We start from the raw sequence: 22777 nt of genomic DNA on the forward strand, positions 1-22777 counted from the left end.
TTCCTCTTCCTCTTCCTCCTCCTCCTCCTTTTTTTATATCCTTTTACCTGCATATCTCTGATGTGTGAGCCTGGTTCTTACGGAGTTCAGGGCAGGACATCAGATCCCCTGGAGCCCTGGAACTGAAATTATAAGAAGTTGTGAGCCACCATGTTGGTGCTGGAAATCAAACCAGGGTCCTTTGCAACCTCAACCACTAAGCCATCTCTCCAGCCCCCTCACTTCATCCTTTGCCACGCCCCTTTTCTTCTTTTTTCCCCCATCTCCGTGTTCTGGAATCCAGTGTATGGCCCTGGTCCTTCTACCAGCAGGTGGCACTGTGGGCCTACAAAGGAGACACTGGTCCCCCGGTTCCAAGCCGTCCTTTCTGGGGCTCCCTCTTTGTTTTCTCACTCCACTCCTCCTGGCTGAGAGGTTCTTCACAATCCTTGTTCCCCAGCCATTCAGACCAGAGGCTCAAATTCTGGTTCTGTAATTTCTTAATTGTATGGGCCCTGGGAATTTTTATTTGTTTATTTATTTGGATTTTGTTGTTTTGTTTGTTTGTTTGTTTTCCAAGACAGGGTCTCACTAGCTACCTCTGGCCATCTGTCCTGGAACTATGTACACCAGGCCAGCTCAAACCTATAGAGATCTGCCTGCCTCTGACTCCCAAATGCTGGGAATAAAGTCATATGTCACTGTGTCTGACTATTTTATTTATTTTTAAATTGAAATTCTATCTAATATGTATGGATGTTTTGTGTGATGTGTGTCTGTGTACCCAGTCCAGAGGCTAGAAGAGAGGAGATCTCATAGAACTGGAGTTACAGACAGGAATCCCCATGTGAGTGTTGGGAATCAAACTGGGTCCTCTGTGAGACCAGCCAGTGCTCTTAATGGTTGAGCCATCTCTTCTCCTTTGTGTGTGTGTGTGTGTGTGTGTGTGTGTGTGTGTGTGTGTGTGTGTGTGAGAGAGAGAGAGAGAGAGAGAGAGAGAGAGAGAGAGAGAGAGAGAACCAGGCTGGCCTTGAACTTAGAACTTAGAAACCTGCCTGATTCTGCCTCCAGAGTGCTGGGACCATAGGTGTGAGTCACCAATCTGGCTTTCTTTCTTTTGAGAAGGGGTCTCACTCTGTAGCTCAGATTAGCCTCAAACTCAGACAACTGAAGTAGAAGGACTGTGTTAGGCGCTAGGATTGCAGGTGTGAAACACCACACCCAGCTAACTGGAATTATTGCTCATCCTACCTCAGCCTCCCTAACGCTAGAGTTCCAGGTATGCACCATCCCACCCCGCTACTCGGCCAAGATTTGTTTTTCGGTCTTTGTTTCCTGGTCTGTGTGAGATAATAGTTGACTCAGCAAGGAGCACTAAGAGGTCAGAACGGAGAGCAGCACTAGAGTGATTATGGGATGGATTTAGGGGAGGGATGATGACGGCAGAGAGCATGTGTGTGTGTGCGCTGCTGGGGACTGGACCCAAGGCTTTGCATACCAGAGACAAACGCTCTGTCACTTGAGGAAGTGGATTGACTTTTATGACTTGACTTTTGTTTTCTTGAGAAACAGTGTCACTATGTAATCCTGGCTTGTGTAGGACTCACTGTGTAGCCTCAGCTGTCCTTGAACTTGCAGTGATCTTCCTTCTACTTCCACCTCACGAACTGGGGGGGATTTCTGTCTTGTGCCACGACACCCAAGGAAGTGGGTTTTTATTTGTGTGTGTGTTCACAAGTGCCTACAGAGGTCAAAAGAAAGTGGCGTCAGATCACCTGGAGCTGGAGTCACAGATGATTGGATCCAGCCAATGAGGGCGCTGGGTGTCTTCTTCAAGAGCAGTAAGCATTCCTAACTGTTGAGCCATCTCTCCAGCCCGGAAGTGGATTTTTGTTTAGTTTGTTATTTTTGAGTGGAAGGAGGCAGCTGTAGAGACAGGGAGAAAGCAGATACTATTACAGGTGAGAAGCCAGTGGGACATGCCTACATTAGCAGCTACTCTGGAGGCTGAGGCAAGAAGATCGTTTGATCCTATAAGTTTAAAACCCTCTGGCCAAGAGGAAGTGAGATCCCATTGAAATGGAAACAAATGGGCTGAGCTTGACGGTCAGTGCCTGGTATCCCAGCACTCCGGAGGCAATGGCATGTGGGTCTCCGAGTTCCAGGCCAGCTAGAGCCGTTCCAGACGGCTTAAATGAATGCCTTAAATGAGCAACGTGCTTTGGATTTTTTGTTTTGTTTTTCTGCACAACAAACCTATAAAATGGACTGCTTGTCCGCTCTAAGTTGGTTTTGTCTGTTTATTTGGCTGGGTTCCGTTTTTTGCTGTTGTAGGTCTCAAGTTGGCCATCATGGCCACTGACTCTATGAAGCTAAAGATGACCTCGAACTCCTGATGCTGCTGGCCTCCCACCTCCTGGTGGGTTTTAGGTATATAGGAGTATGCTGCCACACCCATTTTAAACTTTCTTTTTAATCTGTATTTTAAATGTGGGGAAAACACAGAAGCCCAGAAAGCTGAAGGACTTGTTAGGGCCAGATAACTTGTGAGTGGTAGCAGCAGAACTCAACCTGTCAGTCAACCTTAAACACAGAGTCTCTAAGGAGGTAGGAGAGTGACATCCATGGAGAACCAGGGAGGAGACTTGGGCCCAGAGCCTGAATAAGGACAGAGGTTCACAGGTATAGTGGCTAAAAGTTAACGAGGTCAAAGCAAGGGATGGCGAGGCTCCAAGGTGCAGAGAGATTGACAGAAAAGAGACAGAGGTGTGGGAAAATGGGCAAATCCTAAGTTCCTCAGCTTCTCAGAGGGCAGGGTAGACACTGCCGTTCCTGTCTGCTTCCTACAAGCCCGGGGAAGCCGGAGTTAGAGCCTCTTCCCCTTTATCCATAAGGCTTTCTCTTTCATCTCAGGAAGAGCCCTGGGTGTCCACATTCTCCCATGTTCCTGGTCATTAACAAATGACCTGAATAAATAAATAAATGAGCGCAGAACAGCGAAATATGAACACGAACGCTCTGGGTTCGGCCCCTCAGCTGCCTCTAGTTCTGTGACTACACCTCACCAAGCTGGTTTCCTTTCACTGTCAAACTCCATTACTCAGATTCCATAGCCCTGGATTCACCTAGTCGCTACATTCATTTGTGACCACGAGACCAGTTCTTGTGTCACTTCTGCAATTACTCACAGAGGATGTCCACAGAAGTGAAGGTTCTGAGTGCCTGCCGTACATTTCCAGCGGAGGTCTGTTGAGTAGGACTTTCTGTCCTCAGAAACATGTTCTAGCTCCTATAAACCGATGTTTTCCCAGCAGTCTAATTACAATCATTATTTTGCATTCGCGTTTTTTAGAGTTTTTTTTGTTTTGTTTGTGTTGTTGTTGTTGGTGGTGATGATGGTGGTGGTAGAGTTCCTGGCCCAAATAGTCCCAGCTGTGCTGATTATTATTATATTATATTATTATTATATTATATTATATTATATTATTATATTATATTATTATTATATAAGAAAGCTGTGATATACTTTAGGGGAAATGTTTGCGTTAAATACCTCGATTTCCCTTGGTGCCCTGTCCTCCCTTTTCTTTTCTTTTCTTTTCTTTTCTTTTCTTCTCTTTTCTTTTATTGAGAGAGGGATTCTCTGTGTAGCCTTGGCTGTCCTGGCACTTTACTCTGTAGACCAGGCTGGCCTCGAACTCAGAGATCCACCTGCCTCCGCCTCCCAAGTGCTGGGATTAAAGGCCTGTGCTACTATACCCTGCTTTAGTATTTGTACTGCTGGGAAGACTGAAAATTGACTTCTAGGAGTAAGAGTAATATTAGAATTTCTGCATAGGTCTGTGGTGGGAATTTAATGAAATCATATTTTGTGACATACTCAGCTTAGTGTCTGACACACAGTAGGTGCTTGGTAAGCATTCTTAGTATTGTTAATGTGGGTAAATTTATAACAAAACAAGTGATTTGTTTCCGCTTCTCAAAGCCCCTTTCACCAAGGGACCACTCTGTGGTTGCTGGGCTCTTGGGCTAGAGTTCATGAAGAGGATTGTGAGGAAGTCCGAGCTGTGTCTGGGTGGGGGATGGGACAAACCTGTAACAAAGAGCACCACCCTCAGGCAGGCTTCGTATGTCATAGAGATCTCAGTTATCTTGGCCAGCAGAGCCCCTCAGGAGCTCTCTGCAGTCATGGGGCCTTCTCAGCTTGTTCGAGCCCCTAGGCCTCGGGGCATGAGCTCTCCCTACCGAAGGCCAGGTATGGGTGGACCCAGGCGCCGGTGTCCCAAGATGTTCAAGTGTAGCCGAAGGACATACCGGCAGAAACCCCGAGGCCCAACTGCCACTGATCCGTCTTCTGTGGCCACAAACATCAGTGACACGGACACTACCACCAGTGTGTGGATCCTCTCACCTCAAGGTTAGTGGGGAATACGGAGCTGGGGAATCTGTGACTTAGGGAGGGGATTTGAAGAACAGAAGCATTCTGTCCTGCTTAATGTACTCTAAGGACAACCTGGGAAACTCCACCCAAGCTGGGTTTTAAAGGCACGCATCATCAGATAATGAGCGCTTTAGTGGACTATGTCAGGACTGCGACTGAGTTAGAGGGCATGGGGGAATGGGTGAGTGCAAGGGCCAGTGGGGTTTTCGCGAATGCCTATTTTTCTTCGGTGTGCATGTACACATGCATATAGGCACATGCACGCATGTGCAGGCCAAAGGACATCCACCTTTTTTGGAGACATTAGCCTAGAGTTTGTCAAGTAGGTTAGAATGGCTAAGAGACAGAAGGGGTCCATGAGTCTCTGCTTCCACAGTGCTGGCATTGATCAGCGTGGACCACCATGCCCAGCTTTTTCATCTGGATTCTAGATTAACTTCAGGTCCTTTAAACACTTTACCATCTCCCACCCTCCAGATATGCCTTTTTTTTTTTTTTAAATAATACTTTCCCTCCTTTTTTCCTGTCTCCAGTTCTCAGACACCTCTGTCAACCTAGGGGCTTTCTGATCCTCTAGAAACACCCAGAAGCTTGGCCTGCACTTGACCTGCTGCTCCAGAGGGCTGTTGGTGGTGGACAACAAATACAGTCATTCTGCTTAAGCGTCTTACCCCATTCTGAAGTGTTTCAACTATGCAGGCCATGAGGGTAGGGTTGGGGGTGGATCCGCTTAGGGATAAACTTAAGAGACAGCAGCAAGGATCACTGTGGACCACAGCGAAGTAGAGGAACAGGACAAGGTCAGCCAGACAAACCCATCTTTGTCCTCAGTGTTTTGATCTGCCCTGTGATAAGGGGCTCTCCTGCCTCACACTCCCATGGGCACAAGGCATCTTGGAGAGGACAAGAAGGCACAGAAAGGAGACCGGATGAAAGACAGAACCCCACGAGTGCTCTAGAATGAGGTACACGGTGCTGGTCAGGGTGTAGGTGTGATTGCTAGCTGTGACAGAACAGGAACATTATGGCACATGTGGCCAGTGTGCCTTTATGACTGAATGTGCTTCAGCTGTCAGCTGTGGGAGCCTGAGGAGCGTTCTGAGAGGGCAGAGACAAACCATAATGGCATTGGCTCAGCTGAGAATGAAGGTCAGGAGGGGGAGGGGGCAGCCTGCAGGAAAAGGGGTGTTCAGAATGGCTAGTGTAGGAGAAGGACATGTCACCTTCAGCCCCCCCAGCCATCCTCTGAGGTCAGCGTTTTCCAGGACTGCCTGCTGAGCTGGGGCACTTGGGGGTGGGGCAAGACTGAGTTTGAGCCCAGGAAAAGGGGAGGGTGTTGCACTCTGTCTGGCCTGGGGATTTTCCATTTGGATTTCTGAATGCGTGCCCATGTGTCATCGGGTTTAAATAGGTTTCCATGAGGTTGTGTCTAGTGGAAGGAACATTATGAGGGTCTCTGTCTCTGATGTGTTGATTTGTATGTTCATGGGCTAGTGTGAGAGTTGGGGGCTGGGGGTAATTCCTAAGACCTTTGGTGGCCTATCCTCCGGGTTTTAGAAGTCTAACTAAAATCATTTGTCTCTTAGAGGAAAACTGAGTTATGTACATCTACTCTAAGCTTGCCAGAGTGTGGGATCCTGAGGGGAAGGCTGAGGGCTGGGGCAGACAATTTGCAGTTACACTGGTTCTTGGGTGTGCTGGGCTCCTTGTGAAGGAAACAAGCTACTGGACATTACTATCAGTTAGAAGGTGGCTGGACTGGTGTCCAAGGTCCATAAGGGGTTCTGTACATACAAACACATGACATAGTCCACAAACAAATATTGACATGTAAATATAAGGAATTCACGGGTCTACAACATAAGAAGCAAATGTATGTATCCAGGCACATGATCTATAAGCAGAGGTCAGCACTAGCAAGAATTCGATAGATACCCAGCCGCCCCTTGGCAGGAAACATGCCCCTACACAGACATAAACATACATACACCCACACATAAGTACACAAGTTCACAAGTATACAGACATGACACGTGCAATCATACTCGTGCAAACCCAGACACGCATAGACACACTCACCAGACTTCCCTGACTTTCAGCTCTGAGGCCCAGATGTCTCCCTCCCCAATATTATTGTGTGCAGTGTGTGCATATACATGCCTTTCCTTCTGTCTCTGTGTATCTGTGTCTTTGAGTGTGTGTTTCTATGCGTGTGTATGAGGGGGTTGATAAGCAGAGGGAACTCGATGACATCATCTCTTCTAGCTATTTTTAGCTCCATCTGCAATGACTTCTCCTCCATTACCCCTCCTCCTCCAGGTTCCCAATTCTCCTCCCCCTCCAGGCTCTCAGAGATAGCAACAGCCAGAGAGTACCCACTCCTTCAGTTTAGGTGGTCTGCCGGATGATTGGGTGCAATTCAGCGGCTCTCATCCAACCAGAGTTCTTTGGAGGCTGAGGACAGGGCTGATCCCCAGCCTGGAAGAGGGGGTTTGAGCTGTGGGGCCTGGGTTAGATGAGTGGACCTGTCTGGTCTGCCTCTCCCGGGGGCCTGGGCTTCTCAGTCTGTAGCGTCAGTGCTTGCTGTGTTTAAGGGAGGTGTTCACGTTGGAGGTAAGACAGGTGAAGACAAAATGAGAGGCCTTCCTCAATGGGAGACAGAACGCTGGGAATCTAGCAGCTTCAAGGAGGACGTCTGTCTCTCCCTCTTTTCTTCCTTCTCCCAAAGGTTAGGTAACATAAGGAATCCGGAGGGAGCACACCCCCCTTCACTTCAGATATTCTACCTAGAGATTTCCAGAAGCAACGCTTCCTTCTCACTCCCTAGCTGTGCTCCCAACACCGCCGACCCACCCAGCAAACCGCGGGCGCTCTGCTATTCACTTCCACTTTTAGACCCCTCCCCTGAGTCTGCTCTGTGGGAAGGCCACTGCTCTCCATCTGGAGACTGAGGAGATTGAATCCTAGAGGGGGTTAGCACTGGCCCACACCTTATGGTGCCTCGGGAAGCAGCCCAGGGGAGATGGAGAGCAGGTGGAGGAGGAAGTGGTGGCACACTGGGACAGCTGGCACAGGTGCAGAAGGCACAGCCGAGGCAGGGAATCAGGTGAGGGGGAGGAGAACGGTAGCCTGAGGGGTCCATGCCAGGAGGAGGGCTTCCTGCTCTAGCCAGCCTTGGGCAGCCACCGGAAAATCGGGTTTGGCAGCTTCAGCTCTGCGCTGTGCAGAACTGTGCTGCCGGAAGGGCTGGAGGAGGGGGTCCAGATTGCTCCTGGGAGGTGGCCCGGGCCACGTCATCCTCTTCAGGGATGATGAAGTTCAGGGAACATTCTGAGATCTGGACTGGGCACCCTTGTTTTACCCTAAACCCTAGCACGATGCTTTAACAGTCCTGGTTCCTTCCTTTCTGGGCCAGAGACCCCTCACAGGAAGGGGCTTTTTGAAATCAGTTTTTTCTGGGAGTCTGACTCAGGCTGGAGGACAAACAGTCAAAGGATAGGGTCTGGCTGAACCAGACAGTCCCTGGGGCAGGAGGCTGGAGTTCCCTTGTCACTAATGGTCAATCACCGGAAAACCAGCTCCAGGCCCACAATGCAATACTGGTCACCCCACCCTTACCAGTGCTCTTACCCACACCCCCACTTCCGGCCTCTGTTCCTTCCTCATCTCTGGGGAAGGCTACAGAACTCCCTGGGGAATGGCTGTGTTCCCTCCCCTGGCTCCTCGCCCTGTCCTTAACCCTCCCTCTCCAGTTACCCATTCAGCAACACCAGTCTCCCACTCAACTCTCTTCCACTGGATTCTGAGGCAAGTAGGAAGAAAGGACTGGGAGAGAGCTGACTTCTGCTGCTGCCTTCAGGTTCTGGAGGGTAGACTGAGTGCTGGGGTTTAGCAGTGGGTTGCCTGTAGTCCCCGGACGAGTGGAAATCTCTGTTCCCTTAGCTGTCTCCTCCTCCTGCTTTTAGTAGAACCCGCAGAAGACAGCCCAGAGTTGAGACTTGCAACTTGTAAGAAATAAACACAAAAACCAAGGCCAAGTGGGCACTGGTTGTCGTTACCACATCAGCAAACAACACTCATTAAACACACAGAAGGTCGTGTAATTCTGGATTCATAAAGTTCACAGAGTTTTACTATAAAATGGATAAAATGGTAGAGGCTGGACAATCTACTGAATCTCAGACCCCATGCCCAACCCCCACACGTTAGACTGTGCTTAAATTAGAAGTTTAAGGTGTCAGTGAAGTCCCACAGTCAGGTGGATGCCCAGGCCACATTTTCTGCCACAGAGACAAGAAGCAGCTCCTGGGTGTGCTCAGGGGGACAGGCAGACAGCCCTGGGTGTGCTCAGGGGGACAGGCAGACAGCCCTGGGTGTGCTCAGGGGGACAGGCAGACAACCCTGGGTGCCTGAGGTCAGGCTGAAGTGATAACCCTGCAATAAACTGGACAGAGGCAGACTTTGTCCATGAAGACAGGGGAAGCGTTGCAGGTGGAGACAGAGTGGAACTATAAAAACAATGGCACGGCCTAAAGAAAGAACCACACTTGGGTGTGGTGGCACACAGCTGGAGTCGCAGGACTCAGGAGGCTGGGCGGGAAAGTCACTTGAGATCATGAGTCTAACGCCAGCCTGAACTACGTAGCAAGACGCTCATCTCAAAAAAGAGAAAATGAAAAATGAAAAAAGGTGTGGGGATGTCAAGTAGTGACACCCTCCTGGTCACTACTTGACACCATTCCTGGTGTTTTCGGCTTCCCCGTGGTTGGGTTAACCTCAGCCAAGGACATTGCTGGAGGTTAGCTCAGTGCACTGAATCAGGAGCTCAAGGCCAGAGTCAGTTATATAGTGAATCTGAGGCCAGCTTGGGCTATAGGAGACCCTGTCTCAAAACAAAACAAGCCTGGTGTGGGAGCACGCTCCTCCAGTCTATGTAGCAAGTTCCAAGTCTGCCAGGACTACACAGTGAGATCCTGGTCTCAAAATAAATCCATCAAAATCAAAACAATTAAAAAAAAAAAAAAAGCCAAAACATTCCCTGGGGTTAGTGGAGGCCCCTGACTACATTGCAGGTCAACAACCTATGTCAGACTACCTTCTTTGAAAAGATATGAAACAAAACATACTTTGGGCTTTTCTTAGGGTCTCTCTTAGGTGCAGACTGTGCCCTAGGGGTACAATGGGGTTCAGAGTCCCACAATAAGGATCATGAGAGAGAATCTTGTTGAGGGCATCTGTCTGAGGCGGTTCTCGAAGGAGCTGGATATCCAAAGGAGCCAGCTAACCTGAGCCTTGCAATGTATACAGCTCACGTGGTTCAAGGGCTGTCCCTCAAAACCACAAAAATAATAAAATAAATCGATGGTAAACGAGAAAGGAGACGTTTATGTGTTTGGTTTCTGAGACAAATTCTCACTATGTAGCCCCGATCAGCCTGGAACTCGCTGTGTAGACCAGGCTGGCCTCAGAATCACTATTATGAAACAAAATGAGGTAAGGGGTACCTGGCAGACCCATGATAAGGTGTCCCCTAAGAAATCACACTATGCAACAGATCCGGAATAAAGGGGGTTATTTGGGAGAAGGGATGGGAGTGAGGGGCTGGAGATGGGGTAAAGGTAGACAGATGGGAGCAGAGCCATGAGGGTAGAGGTCAGAAAAGGGGAGAGACCAGCCAGGTACACGTGGGAACAGAAAGAACTGGGGTGATGAGCAGCTTTATTATATGCTGCCTGCATCTGGGGGTGGCTGGTAATGGTAATCCCCATCTGGGGATGATGCTGTAACCTTTGCTGGTTCCTGGGAGGAGCCTAACAGAGTCACCTGTAAGCTAACACAGGCATCGACCTGCCTCTGCCTCTGCCTCCCAAATGCTGGGTTAAAGGCATGCGTTGCCACATTGTTAATCTTGAGGGAGAAGTTGTATGGGGACCCTTGCAGAGCTCTGGGGCTGGTTACTAGTTAACAATAGACTTATTTACTGGTGTTTCTGGGAAGCTACTGCAAACTTCCTGCAGGAGCAGCTCCAAAGACAGCCAGATTCCAAGCCCTACTGGGCACGGGAAACAGGGCAATGTCAGCTGAAGGTCATATTCAGTCACCTGTCTGTGGATTCAGTTCAATGTCTTTACTCTGACCTCCACTCACACTCCTATCTCATACCCTGCCCTTCCTTACCTGCCATTCTACATATTTAGACCTGCTGTGTGACCTTTGGCAAAGCATGTCACCTCTCTGGGCCTCAAACCTTCTTTAATTGAAGTTTATAATTGGGTTCTTAGGACAACATTTATACACACACACACACACACACACACACACACACACACACACACACACACTGGATTTTACTGTGTAGTTTTGGCTGTCCTAGAACTCACTATGTAGATCAAGCTGGCCTTGAACTCACAGAGATCTGTCTGCCTCTGCCTCCTGAGTGTTGGGATCAAAGGTATGAGCCACCGTACCTGGCTGCATTTAAAATTATTTAGTCCTGGTTGTGTTTAGAGAAACCCTGCCTTAGATATCTCTATATCTAGCTTCCAAAGAACCCATTAAATAGTTTCCTGAGAGAATGAAGGCAAACAGCAAACAAATAATGCTTACGACTTGACATTCTTGCATTGATGTGTGTTTTCATAAATCTTATAAAATGTCCACAACTGTCACTCTGGTGTTTAGTTTTGTTCTACAGACTGAACCCAGGGCCTCTTGACTACGCTAAGGGAGCACTTTACAGGAAAATGCCCCTCCCCGCTCAAGCCCTCATTGCTCTGTTAATAGATTAATGGACTGAGGCTCAAGGAGGGTAAATAGCATGTCTAAGATTACCTGCCTAGGCTGTAACAGAACTGGAATGGCAAGTCAGATTCTATCTGAATCTGAGGGCCTTGGCTTCAGATTAGCATTAATTCTGTGTGGCTTCAATAGGTAATGAGAGCCCATGGATGGGAGACTTAGGGAACAGTGGTCCAAATGGCCAGCCTGAAGGGTTGAAGAGCTTCAGTCAGGGTATGTGATAGGTACTGAGGTTGGGGGAGGAGGAATGAACCTTGTTGGAGATGGCTGGAGACTGGAGTAGTAGCCAGCTGACCCTGAGTGGGTCCTTTGGTGTTCATGAGACAGTGCGTACGTGTTGAAAGGAGGCTGTAAACGAGGCTTCCAGGCTTTCTGAGTGAGTCTGGTCCTCAGTAGCCTGGGGCGTTAAAGACTTTACCACTGGGATAGTATCCTGTTATAGATGCTGAGAGATCCAAGAAATCACTAGTTTTATAGGGCTGGAGTCGGAGGCAGCCCTGAAGGTCATCTCACCCAGATCCATCTAAGAGTGAGAGAGGAGTCCAAGATCTACAGAGGGAATATGACGTGACAAAGGTCACACAACAGCCACTATCTCTCTTCCCATCACCTTCCAGGTACTCCACAGGAGTGGATTCTGGTCTTGATTCAGATCTTTTTTTTCTTTTTTCCTTGGAGACTAGGTCTCACTGCATAGTCATGTCTGGCCCAGAACTTGCTAGGTTGGTCTTGAATGCAAATCCTCCTACCTCGATCTCCCGAGTGTTAGCATTACAGGTGTGTGCCACCAAGCCCAGGGCAGAGGCGTCTTTTAGGATGGGCTTAAAGAACTGGCAAAAGTTTAGCTGAGGCAGCATGGGAAAGACTTTTCTAAGAAACAGCATGAGGGGCGTGGAATTCTGAGACAGGCATGAAGAGAGACAAGGTTGATATTGAGAGTCTGAACCTTCTGTACTCTGTGAGCACAGTAGCAGCCCCTGAGACGCACCCCTCCACACCCCAAGGGTCTAGAGGTAGCTGCTAGGAGGACCTGAGAAGACCCTACATTTAGTGCTCAGTTTTCTTGTCTTTCTTTCCTTTTTTCTTTCTTTTATCATTATTGGGTTTTGGGAAACAGGGTTTCCCTGTGTAGTCCTAGCTGTCCTAAACTTATTCTATAGAACAGGATGGCCTGAAACTTGGAAATTTGCCTGCCTCTGCCTCCCAAGGGCTGGAATTAAAGCTGTGCTCCACTACTCACTAGAAGATTCTTGGGCTGGAGAGATGGCTCAGCGGTTAAGAGCACTGTCTGTTCTTCCAGAGGTCCTGAGTTCAATTCCCAGCAACCACATGGTGGCTTACCACCCTCTGTAATGGGATCCAATGCCCTCTTCTGGTGTGTCTGAAGACAGCTACAGTGTACTCATATAAGTAACAAATAAATAAACGTAAAATTCAAATTTAAAAAAGACATTTTAAAAAAATATAAAGGCATGTACCACCAGGCATGGCTGTCTTTAAAAAAATTCTTAATTGTGTGTGTGGGGAGTGCTGGACTAGGGCTCCCCCCTCCCCCTCCTACCCTCCCGCACACTCCTCTCTCTCATCTCATCTTTCTTTTCTCTTCTCCCTAAAGCGCAACTTGAGGTCTGGCTCAAACACAGGCAGAGGTGCTAGCAACCACCACAAAGCAGGTTTCAGGGGCAGTGTGCACATCTCACTGCCTTCTAGCAGCTTCAGCAGTTCTGGGGTTGGGGTGGGATGGACGCACCCTCAGCTCAACTTTACAGCTTTGTGAGATCCTTGAGCCCTTCCCTTGCTGCAGTGATGCAAATCCGTTCCGGATTTAGTAAAGGCATTCTTTCCGTGAAGGAGACGAAGGAGGCGCACAGGCGCCAGGGTCTGGCTGGAAGTACGGCTCCTTGTCGGCTCTGACCTAAAGGCAGTGGGACCTGAGATGGGAATTCCCTCCTGGTTAGGAATCCCTTGGTTCCATCCAGGCTTTTGAGGGTAGGAGAGAAGTTGGGAATTCCTTGGCAGGATAATTAATGTGGGCTGCACTGGGAGAAGAAAACTGATGTCCAGTAAACCCTCCGGACTCAGAGTCTGAGAGGAGTGGCAACGAGCAGGCAGGACACTGGTCTAGAGGTCTGTGACATGTTTTGGAAGGGAAATTTTGAAGGTTCCGATTAGTGAGCAAAGTTGGTGGGATCGAGGATTCTGGAATCTTCAGACCACTGAGGAGCTGCCCCAAATACAAGTTTGGCTAGAGAGGACTAATCCCACCCACCTTGTCCTGCGGACTTCCTCATTGCTCGCAGGGGACCAGCTAGGAGCAGGAAGAAGGGAATGCATGGAGCTCCAATTTCAGGAAACAGAGCTGTAGAACTGTGTGACGGTCTGTGGTGAAGTGTGCTTCTATGGATAAACATGGGAACACACACGTTGACTAGAGCATGCCAGAGCAAAGCAAGCTTTGTAGCCAAGGACACATCAGGTGAGCAGTGGTGTTCACCCTACTCACAGCTACTCTGGAGTCAGAGGCTAAGGACCAATTATTTGAGCCCAGGAGTTTAAGGGCCAGCCTGGGACAACCTAGGAAACTCCTTTGCAAGCAAACAAGAGACAAGAAAAGAAAGACAGGGTTGGAGAGACAGCTAAGCTGTTAAGAGCACTGGCTGTTCAATTCCCAGCACCACGCAAGCATCTGTAATTCCAGTTCCAGGAAATCCAGTGACCTCTTCTGTTCCTTAATGTCTGGTGGACAGACATACACGAAAGCAAAACATTCATACACAGAAAATAAAACAAATTCAAGACAATACATTTCATTAACAAACACATAAACCGAAGTTCAGGTCTGCTCTAGCCATTTACCATTTTGCACATTTCTTCAACTTTATCAAATCCCACTTGTCTTATCCTAAAATAGGAATAGGAATAAGTAGAGACAAGGTTTGTTGTGAGGGAGAAGGGAGTTTAAGAACAGTATTTAGAACCATTCTTCCAAAGTAGTAATGAGAACCTTTAGCCTCCTTCAGAAGAATGGTAGAGCCAAGCCCTGGCGGGGTAGAAGTCCCAGCTAAGCCTAAATATGTGACTAAATGCTATGGGAAATTGGGATGAAAAGAAGGATGTTAGTGACAGGGAATAGCATTGTCGAGAAAGAGGACACCACAACACGTGAGGTCTGGCATGAGAGATGAAGTTAGACAGCCAAGCAGGGACGGTATGATGGGGTCTTGAAATTGCCAAGACCTGTTTTCATCCTGACAGCCCCTGAGGGTTTTTCAGTAAAAGCAGGAGTTGGGTTCCCAGCGACGATGGCGTGAGGGCAGGGAGAGCTGTAAAGGAGGATGGGGTGGCAGTGTCACAGGGAAGGGGACTGGCAGAACAGACTCCAGTGGTGGCCTCTGGATGAAAAGAAAGGAATGGTTCTGAGAGAGATAGGAGTGGCAGCTCTTAGTGGTGGACTGAATGGAAGACGCGAGAAGACATGTTAGTCAGCTTTCTGTTGCTGTGACAAAATACCCAGGGCAATAACCTTAAAAGGAAGAAAGATCTGGATCACGGCTTTAAAGTTTTGGGTGCATGGGGCTTGATTCTGATGCTTTGCACTTGTGGTCGCTCAGTGTATCCTAGAAGATTGTTTACCTAAAGGCTGCCAGAAGCAAGCCTGAGAATGGGACTGGGGACTGAGGTCCTAATACCTCCCTTAAGAGCATGCCTTCAGGGATGTCCCTTCATTCCAGCCAGAGGCTGAGGACCAAGCCTTCAACACATGAGCCTTGAAGACCCCAAACTCATGAGAACGTTGTGCTGATTTCCAGCTTGGGTCTTCAGTGGTGCTATTTTCGGAGTAGGAAGAAGGAAGAGTAACATATTGTTGAGCAGCTGAACTGAGTTTCGAACACGCCAGTGGCTATACCAGTAGACAAACCCTTAATCGGGGTCTTTTAATCTCACCTGGCAATTACTATATCCTGAGATGGGATGGAGTACGAGTACCTATTGCTGATTGGCTGTTCCTTGGCTTGGGCTGAAAAGGGAATGTTGTCTGGGGTGAGGCTGATGTTACCATGGAGCAGGGCCAGATAGGTGTGTCTCCCCGTATTGTGTTTGAGTGCCAGGCTGTTTCTTTGGCTGCGGTCATAGTATGTCAGCACAGGGATTGGGTTGTTGAGAGAGGGTGATGATACTCTACGCCACCTCATAGCTGAGAAAAACTGAGGCTCACGCTTAAGTACGGAGCTGAGGTGCGGATAAAGGTCTGTGTGTAATGCATTCTCGCGGTAGTAACTGACATGTGCTCTAAGAGGACGGGGAAAATACTAGGACCAACGTTCCCGAGTGGAGCAATGCAGTCGGGGAAGGTTGCTGAAGACCAGAGAAGGAAACAAAGTTTCCTGTAGGTGATGCCTTTTGTATAACCTAAAACATAGTCTCATTCTGAACTCCTGGCCAGCGATCATTGGCAAACAGCCACTGCCTGCAGCAAGGCATATCCAGTCATCTAAGGGGCACGTAGGCAGAATGTGCCCACAGACCTCCACAAGGGCAGGCGGGCTTCCTTCAGACGGGCCGCAGGCCACAGTTTTTAGCTTCGATCATCCCGGGATTCGGTTGTGTGGCTGCAACACTATCCGTTGGACGCTGGTACCTGTTCATCTTCGTATCAGGGTTCAGCACAAGATTGTGTTCATTTCCTATGTTTTATTTTACTTTAAAAGGTGTGTGTGGGGGGTGGGGGAGGTGACAACAAGATGACTTAGCAGGTAGGGCCACTCAGAGTCTGATCCCAGGAACTGTAGTAGTGGAAAGAGAGAACCACCTCGTGTTAAGTCTACCTACCTCTGACTTCCATTTGTATGCCTTAGTACTTGAGCAACCTCTCTCCCACTAGAAGACAAACAAATGAATGTTTTAAAAAAGGCATCATGTGATGAAGTGACAGAGTCTGTCTAAGAAAGAAAGACTGGCACTCTGGGCTTGGTGGCACGCACCTAACACTTGGGGGCAGAGGCAGTTGGATCTCTGTTCGCGGCCAGCCTGAGCTACTTCCAAGCCAAACCTAGTGAGACTATGAAGACAAAGGACGGGCTGTGCGTGCCTGTGTGCATCAGAAGCCCGAGGAGGACACTGGTTCCACGTCTATCATTCAGACCCAGTGATACAGCTACCTCTGCTCCCCCTTCCCCACAGTGTTGGGGTTACAGGTGAGCGAACAACCATACCTGGCTGTTTATGTAGGTTCTGAGGTTTTTGAACTGAGGTCACCATGCTTATGAACCCATTTCCCCAGCTTTGGGAAGAAGTTTTTAAAGATATAAAGTGTTGCTTGGGGTTAACTTAGTAGGAAGGCTGACTGCTCAATCGTGAGTACTTGAGGTTCAATCCCCAGCACCCACAGTAAAGCTGAGTGAGTGTAAGGTAACCCAAACAATGGGGAGGCAGGCAGAGGGAGGCAGAGGCAGAGGCAGAGGCAGAGGCAGAGGCAGAGGCAGAGGCAGAGGCAGAGGCAGAGGCAGAGGCAGAGGCAGAGGCAGAGGCAGAGGCAGAGGCAGAGGCAAAGATCTCTGGGGCTCACTGACTAATCAGCATAGCCAAATCAGTAATCTCAAAGTCTTTAAAAAAAAAAATATATATATATATATATATATATATATATATATGTCTCTTGTCCTTACTCTTCTCTGCTCTCTTGCCCTCCTTTGTCCCTGTCCCTTCTCTCCCCATCCCCCATTTCCCTCCATGTGCTCATGGCCGGCCTTACTTATCCCCCCCTCTACTCTTCTTCTCTCATTAAACCTTTCTACGTGGAAAAAACATGTATATTTATCATCCGGGTGAGGTGGCACATGGCTTTAATCCCAGCACTTGAGAGGGAGAGGTTTGGATCTCTGTGAGTTCCACGACAGTCTGGTCCACAAAGTGAGTCCAGGACAGCCAGGGCTGCTATGCAGAGAAACCTGTCTTGAAAACCAAAAAGTAAAAACAAAACAAATATATATTCAGGCTGAGGGCTATGGCACGCACCTTTAATCCCAGTACTCAGGAGGGAGAGGAAAGTAGATCCCTGTGAGTTCAAATCTAGTCTGGTCTACACAGCGAGTTCAAGGATATCTAGGGCTACATGATAGACTGTCTCAAAAATTAAAATAAAATAAACTATTTCTTTTCTGAGCCTGTGTAACTTGCCTGCTCATAGGTCTGCAGAGGCCAGATGAGATTATTGGATCCCTTGGAATAGGAGTTGTAACACACACGCACACACACACACACCCCTAATCTAAGTCTAGTACACCGAATAGGTCTGTTCTTCAACTATCAAGGTCAAAGCCAGGTCACATAGTATAGGTCACATAGACCTATTTCAGCAAAAAGAAAGACAAAAAAGAAAGGAAGGAGAGGAAGGAGGGAGAGGAAGGAAGGCAGGAAGGGAGGAAGGAAGGGTTGCTAACTTTTCACTTGTCACCCGTTAAACATTTTCTCTAGGTCCACATGGCTCAAGGCAGACTGCTATAGTAAAAGAATCTCCTCATTCTTATTAGCTAATTAGGACCACTAAAATTTTGCAGGTTTGGGCTGAAGAGATAACTCACAGGGTAATAACGCTGCTTTTCCAGGGGGCTTGGGTTTGAACCCCAGCACCCACATGACAGCTCACAACTATAGTTAACTCAAGTTCCATACTCTCCTCTTGTCTCTGAGGACACCAAACATGCTCAAATAAACATATAGGCAAAATAGTCATACACATAAAATAAAATAAAATAAAATAAAATAAAATAAAATAAATAAAACTCTGGGCTGGGAAAGATGGCCCAGATGACTCAGTTGGTCAGTGTTGTTCTGCAAGTGTAAACCTGGGTTTGCAATCTCAGGACCCACATACAGATGGTCCCAACAACTAGAAGGATGAAGCAGAAGACTTTGTGTTCCCAGTTAGTCTAGGACACTTTAGATAGTAAGCTTTTTTTTTTTTTTTTTTTTTGGTTCTTTTTTTTTGGAGCTGGGGACCCAACCCAGGGCCTTGTGCTTCCTAGGCAAGCGCTCTACCACTGAGCTAAATCCCCAGCCCCGATAGTAAGCTCTTATATCTTAAAGGGGGAGGGGGAGGCCAGGCAATGGTGGTGTATGCCTTTAATCCAGTACTCAGGAGGCAAAGGCAGATGGATCTTTGTGAGTTCAAGGCTAGCTTGGTCTACAGAGTGAGTTCCAGGACAGCCAAGGCTTCGTAGAGAAACACTGACTCATAAAAACAAAGTACACACACACACACACACACACACACACACACACACAGAGAGAGAGAGAGAGAGAGAGAGAAACAGAGACAGAGAGAGAGAGACAGAGAGAGACAGAGAGACAGAGAGACGGAGAGACGGAGAGAGACAGAGAGAGATATCTCGTACCCCCTTTGGTGATACCAAGCACACATTCAGTGCTCATTCATACATGCAGGCAAAACATGCACACACATAAAATAAAGACTAAATTTTGGAGGCTGCTGAGACGACGGCTCAGCCGTTAAGAGCACTTGACGCTCTTGCAGAGGACTTGGGTTCGATTCCCAGCCTCCACATTGTAGCTACAACCATCTGTAACTCCAGTCCTGGGGGATCCAACCTCTTCTTCTGGCCTCTCTAGGCACTATATACATGTGGTACACAGACATGCATGTAGGCAGATCATCTGTACACGTAATACAAATAGAGGTTTAAAAAATTATAGTACTTTCTAAAAAAGGTTGTGGGGTTTGGTGGCACTGGCCTTTGCTCCTGGCCTCCTGAGTGCTGAGGAAGCAGATGCAGGCAGGTCTCCGAACTCGAAGCCAGCCTGGTCTACATAGCTAGTTCCAGGCCAGACTGGGATATTCAGTGAGACTGTTTACAAAACCAAAACAAACAACAATAATAAAAACGAATGAACAAATAAGACAGACAGATGAGGCCATAATGAAAGGCTAACCGTGGGATACATGGCTGTAGTTCCGATCTTTAGGTAGCTGAAGTGACATCTCATCCTAGAAAAGCAAGCTCAGGCTGGTGAGATTGCAAGTTTGATCCCTGGAACCTAAGCAAAGCAAAGCAAAGCGGAACAGAACAGAACAGAACAAAAGCATATGCCATATCCAGAGGATCCGCCCTCTCCCTCTCTTCTGGTCTCTGTAGCACTCGTGCATTGCTGCATGATCCACTTACATACATGTAGGCACAACTCTCATGCACAGGGGGACATGGTAGCACCCTTTTAAACCCAGCCCTGAGGAAGCAGAGGCAGGCAGAGCCACATGAATCAGAGGCTAGCCTACTGTATATATAGTGCGTTCCAGGCCAGCCTAGGCTACACAAAAGACCTGTCTTAAAACAAACAAGCAAAAGCCTAACAACCCAGTTCCAAACACCAACACCAAACAAGACATAAAACACTAACAAAGCTTACATTAACTGAACGGTTACAATGGTGGCCGCAGGTCATCAGGTAACATAGTTGGTCTGACACTGGCATTTGTGTTCAAGCTTCAGAACCCACAGGGTGCAATGAAAGAAATATTTCTACAAAGCTTCTTAACTCTCACACATGGATTATCACACACACACCCACACACACACACACACACATACACACACACATATACACATACACACACGCACACACTCACACACACGCACACACATACACACACACACGTGCATACACACACACACATACGTGCACACGCACGCACGCACACTCACACAAACATACATGGAAAAAATTAATGTGATGATGAAAATCTGTGTGTCCATATTTTGTTTATATTTTTAATTATTTTCTACTTTTTGGAAGTGGACTTACAGATCAAAGGTTAGTAAAAAGTCTATTCCTTTTGTTGTTGTTCCTGTAGACAGGATCCTAGCTGGCATGGAGCTTACTGTATAAATCAGATTGGCTTTGGATTCACAGAGATCTGCCTGCTTCTGCTTCTTTGAATACTGTGCTAACCATGTTTGAGACAGGGTTTCTTTGTGTAACATCCCTGGCTGTCTTGGAACTCTCTCTGTAGGCCATTCTAGCCTCAGACTCACAAAGATCCGCCTGCCTCTGCCTCCTGAGTGCCGTCAGGGCCGGTAGCTAGAATGTTCTTAAGATGCCTGTTGTCTGGGGGTTGGGGATTTAGCTCAGCGGTAGAGCGCTTGCCTAGCAAGCGCAAGGCCCCGGGTTCGGTCCCCAGCCTGTTGTCTATGGAAGAAAAAATCTGAGCATAATAGTTACCATAAAAAGCAAAGTAGGCCCGGGTTGGGGATTTAGCTCAGTGGTAGAGCGCTTGCCTAACAAGCGCAAGGCCCTGGGTTCGGTCCCCAGCTCCAAAAAAAAAAAAAAAAAAAAAAAAAAAAGCAAAGTTAGGCCCAAGGGGACAACAACCAAAATGTCCTGGAGCTCAGGGATGAGCTTGCTGGAAGAGGCCCCATCTAGGCAGACCTTTGAGGACAGACTTATTTTGTAAAAAATGGAACTTAGGTCCTCAGGAAGAGCAGCCGCTGCTGTGAAGCACTGAGCCGCAAGGAAAGGCTTACATGAATGCAGGAGGAAGGGCGCAAGCCGCGCGCAGACACTCCTAAGTCACAGTGGAGGAAAGGGGAACAGCCTGAGATGGTCGGCATGGCTTGGATGGTGGAGTGAGGCAGTGTGGATTTACACTGTGCCATCAAACACTTTGGGGCAGGAAGCAACAGAGTCATAATTATGTCTTCAAGTGATCCCACGGGCCGCGGCTGGGTTGGGGGAGGGGGAGGATTGCAGTGGGACAATCGGGGAACCTGGAAGAACTGACAGAGGGACTGTTGCTGATGGAGCCTTAGGAATACAAATGGATAATAGGATGCAGGGGCAAGGACGCTGCAGCCCCTCTCTAAAGACCCTCAGAGAGCATAGAGGAATCGCCCAAACGCGGCCCAAGGAAATTGGGCGCTAAGATAGAGGTTAGCTATTTCCAGTTGTATCCCACGGATATACCTTATAAGAGAGGGGAGGTAGGTGGCAGGGATGCACATTTGTCTTGGGCACCTTCCCGTTTTGACATTGGACAAACCGCAGGGAATTTTTTGTAGGTTTGGGTATTTTAGGGGTATTTCAGTCATTCTGACTCCCTGTGGGGATCAGCTTTCTTAACAGAGATTTCTTAGAGCTTTAGAACTTGGATGGAGACACAGTGGACTGAGTTGAGTGCTGGGGATGTCTGCGAATGTGCAGCAGAAAGGGGATGATTTCTGCACAATTGTTTACAAGAAGGTGGTTGACACCGTCAATGGTCTGTTTACCCCAAAATTTGATTAATGTGGGGGCGTGCTGTGCTGTGAAGCTAATAAGTTGATTTCCTCTTTTTCTTTATTATATTATTTATTGTCCGTGTTTGTGTATTAGCACATGTGTCACAGCACCGTGTGGAGGACAGATGACAACTGCAAAAGTTGGCTTTCTCTACCCACCGTGTGGGTCCTGGGCATCTAACTGGGTGGTCAAGCCTGGTTTACTTGTTGAGCCACCTCACCGGTCCCTTGTGTAGATTTTGGACTGAGAGACTGAAGGGCGAGTCTTGTGGGCAGACTTAGGAATGGAAAGAGTTTCGGGTAGGGGGCCCAGTACAATGGCTTAGCTGAGTCTTTTTTTTTTAAATTGGCGTCAGACATTTTTACTCACATTAGCTAATTAACTGACACTTTATCCAAGTGGAGATGAGGGATGGTGGAGGACAGCAAGCTATGCCTTATCACTCTTCAGAGGCTGGAGGAGACTGATGATGGGACTTCAGTACCAGAGCCAGAGTATCTGTGTGCTTGGACAAGGGCTAGCAAACAACAGGGGCTAATTGATAGGCTCTTGGGGCCTGTGCGTGATGTCAGCTGATCTATCTATAACTGGGTGATGAATGCCCCATTCAGTTCAGGGTCCGTGACAGACAGCCCAGAGACACCCAGGCAGTCCCTGCTGCCGATCTGATGACAAGCACATGGGGTAATGGCTGCTGCAGCACAGATGTCTTCTCTGGAGAGCACTCTTGATTCCAGGAGGCAGAATTGACTCTTCGTGGTCAGAAGTGTCACATACGATTCCTTTTTCCACAGAGGAAATCTTCACACCGAGATAGAGCAAGCAGTGAATTCTTCCTACTGTTTTTTTTTTTTTTTTTAATAAAAATGTAAGAAGACAGCATGCACGATGGTTTATAATCCCAGCACTTTGAAGACGGAGACAGGAGGATTGCCAGAAATTTGAAGTCAGTGAGCCTCAAGTCATCCTGGGCTACAGAATGGGACCTTGCCTTGAAACAAAATGAAAAACAAGGACTGGAGAGACTGCATAGTGGTTAAGAGCATCTGTTTTTGCACAAGACCAGAGTTTGACTCCCAACACCCACATGGTGGTTCAGAACCAACCATCACTAGAGGGGATCTATCGACAGGGCCTACACATAAACACACACACACACACACACACACACACACACACACACACACACACACACACAAATAAAGAAGTAACTCTGCTTAAATGAAACAAAATATTTACTGAAAATAAAAATAAGTAAAACTTAAA

The 22777-nt window shown here is 47.9% G+C and overlaps 1 protein-coding gene and 1 long non-coding RNA gene across 4 annotated transcripts; one reads left to right on the forward strand and one right to left on the reverse strand.

The window, feature by feature from the left end:
* Position 1: 1 nt before the first annotated feature.
* On the reverse strand, positions 2-6586 carry LOC116898336. Of its 2 annotated transcripts, none has more exons than XR_004387648.1 (3): positions 6500-6586; positions 1755-1905; positions 2-122 (listed from the first exon to the last, which is right to left on the reverse strand). It is a non-coding gene; the product is annotated as an uncharacterized LOC116898336 (long non-coding RNA). The 2 variants fall into 2 exon arrangements; XR_004387649.1 differs by lacking the exon at positions 6500-6586 and adding an exon at positions 3168-3315.
* On the forward strand, positions 3922-22681 carry P3r3urf (PIK3R3 upstream reading frame). Of its 2 annotated transcripts, none has more exons than XM_032899640.1 (2): positions 3922-4396; positions 22306-22681. In XM_032899640.1, exons 1-2 carry the CDS (start codon positions 4018-4020, stop codon positions 22326-22328), a joined length of 402 nt encoding a protein of 133 aa, XP_032755531.1. In that variant the 5' UTR covers positions 3922-4017; the 3' UTR covers positions 22329-22681. The 2 variants fall into 2 exon arrangements, with proteins under 2 accessions (XP_032755531.1, XP_032755525.1); XM_032899634.1 differs by lacking the exon at positions 22306-22681 and adding an exon at positions 4954-5090.
* Positions 22682-22777: the final 96 nt, after the last annotated feature.

The sequence above is a fragment of the Rattus rattus genome, chromosome 1 (genome assembly GCF_011064425.1).
Source record: "Rattus rattus isolate New Zealand chromosome 1, Rrattus_CSIRO_v1, whole genome shotgun sequence".
NCBI lineage: Eukaryota > Metazoa > Chordata > Mammalia > Rodentia > Muridae > Rattus > Rattus rattus.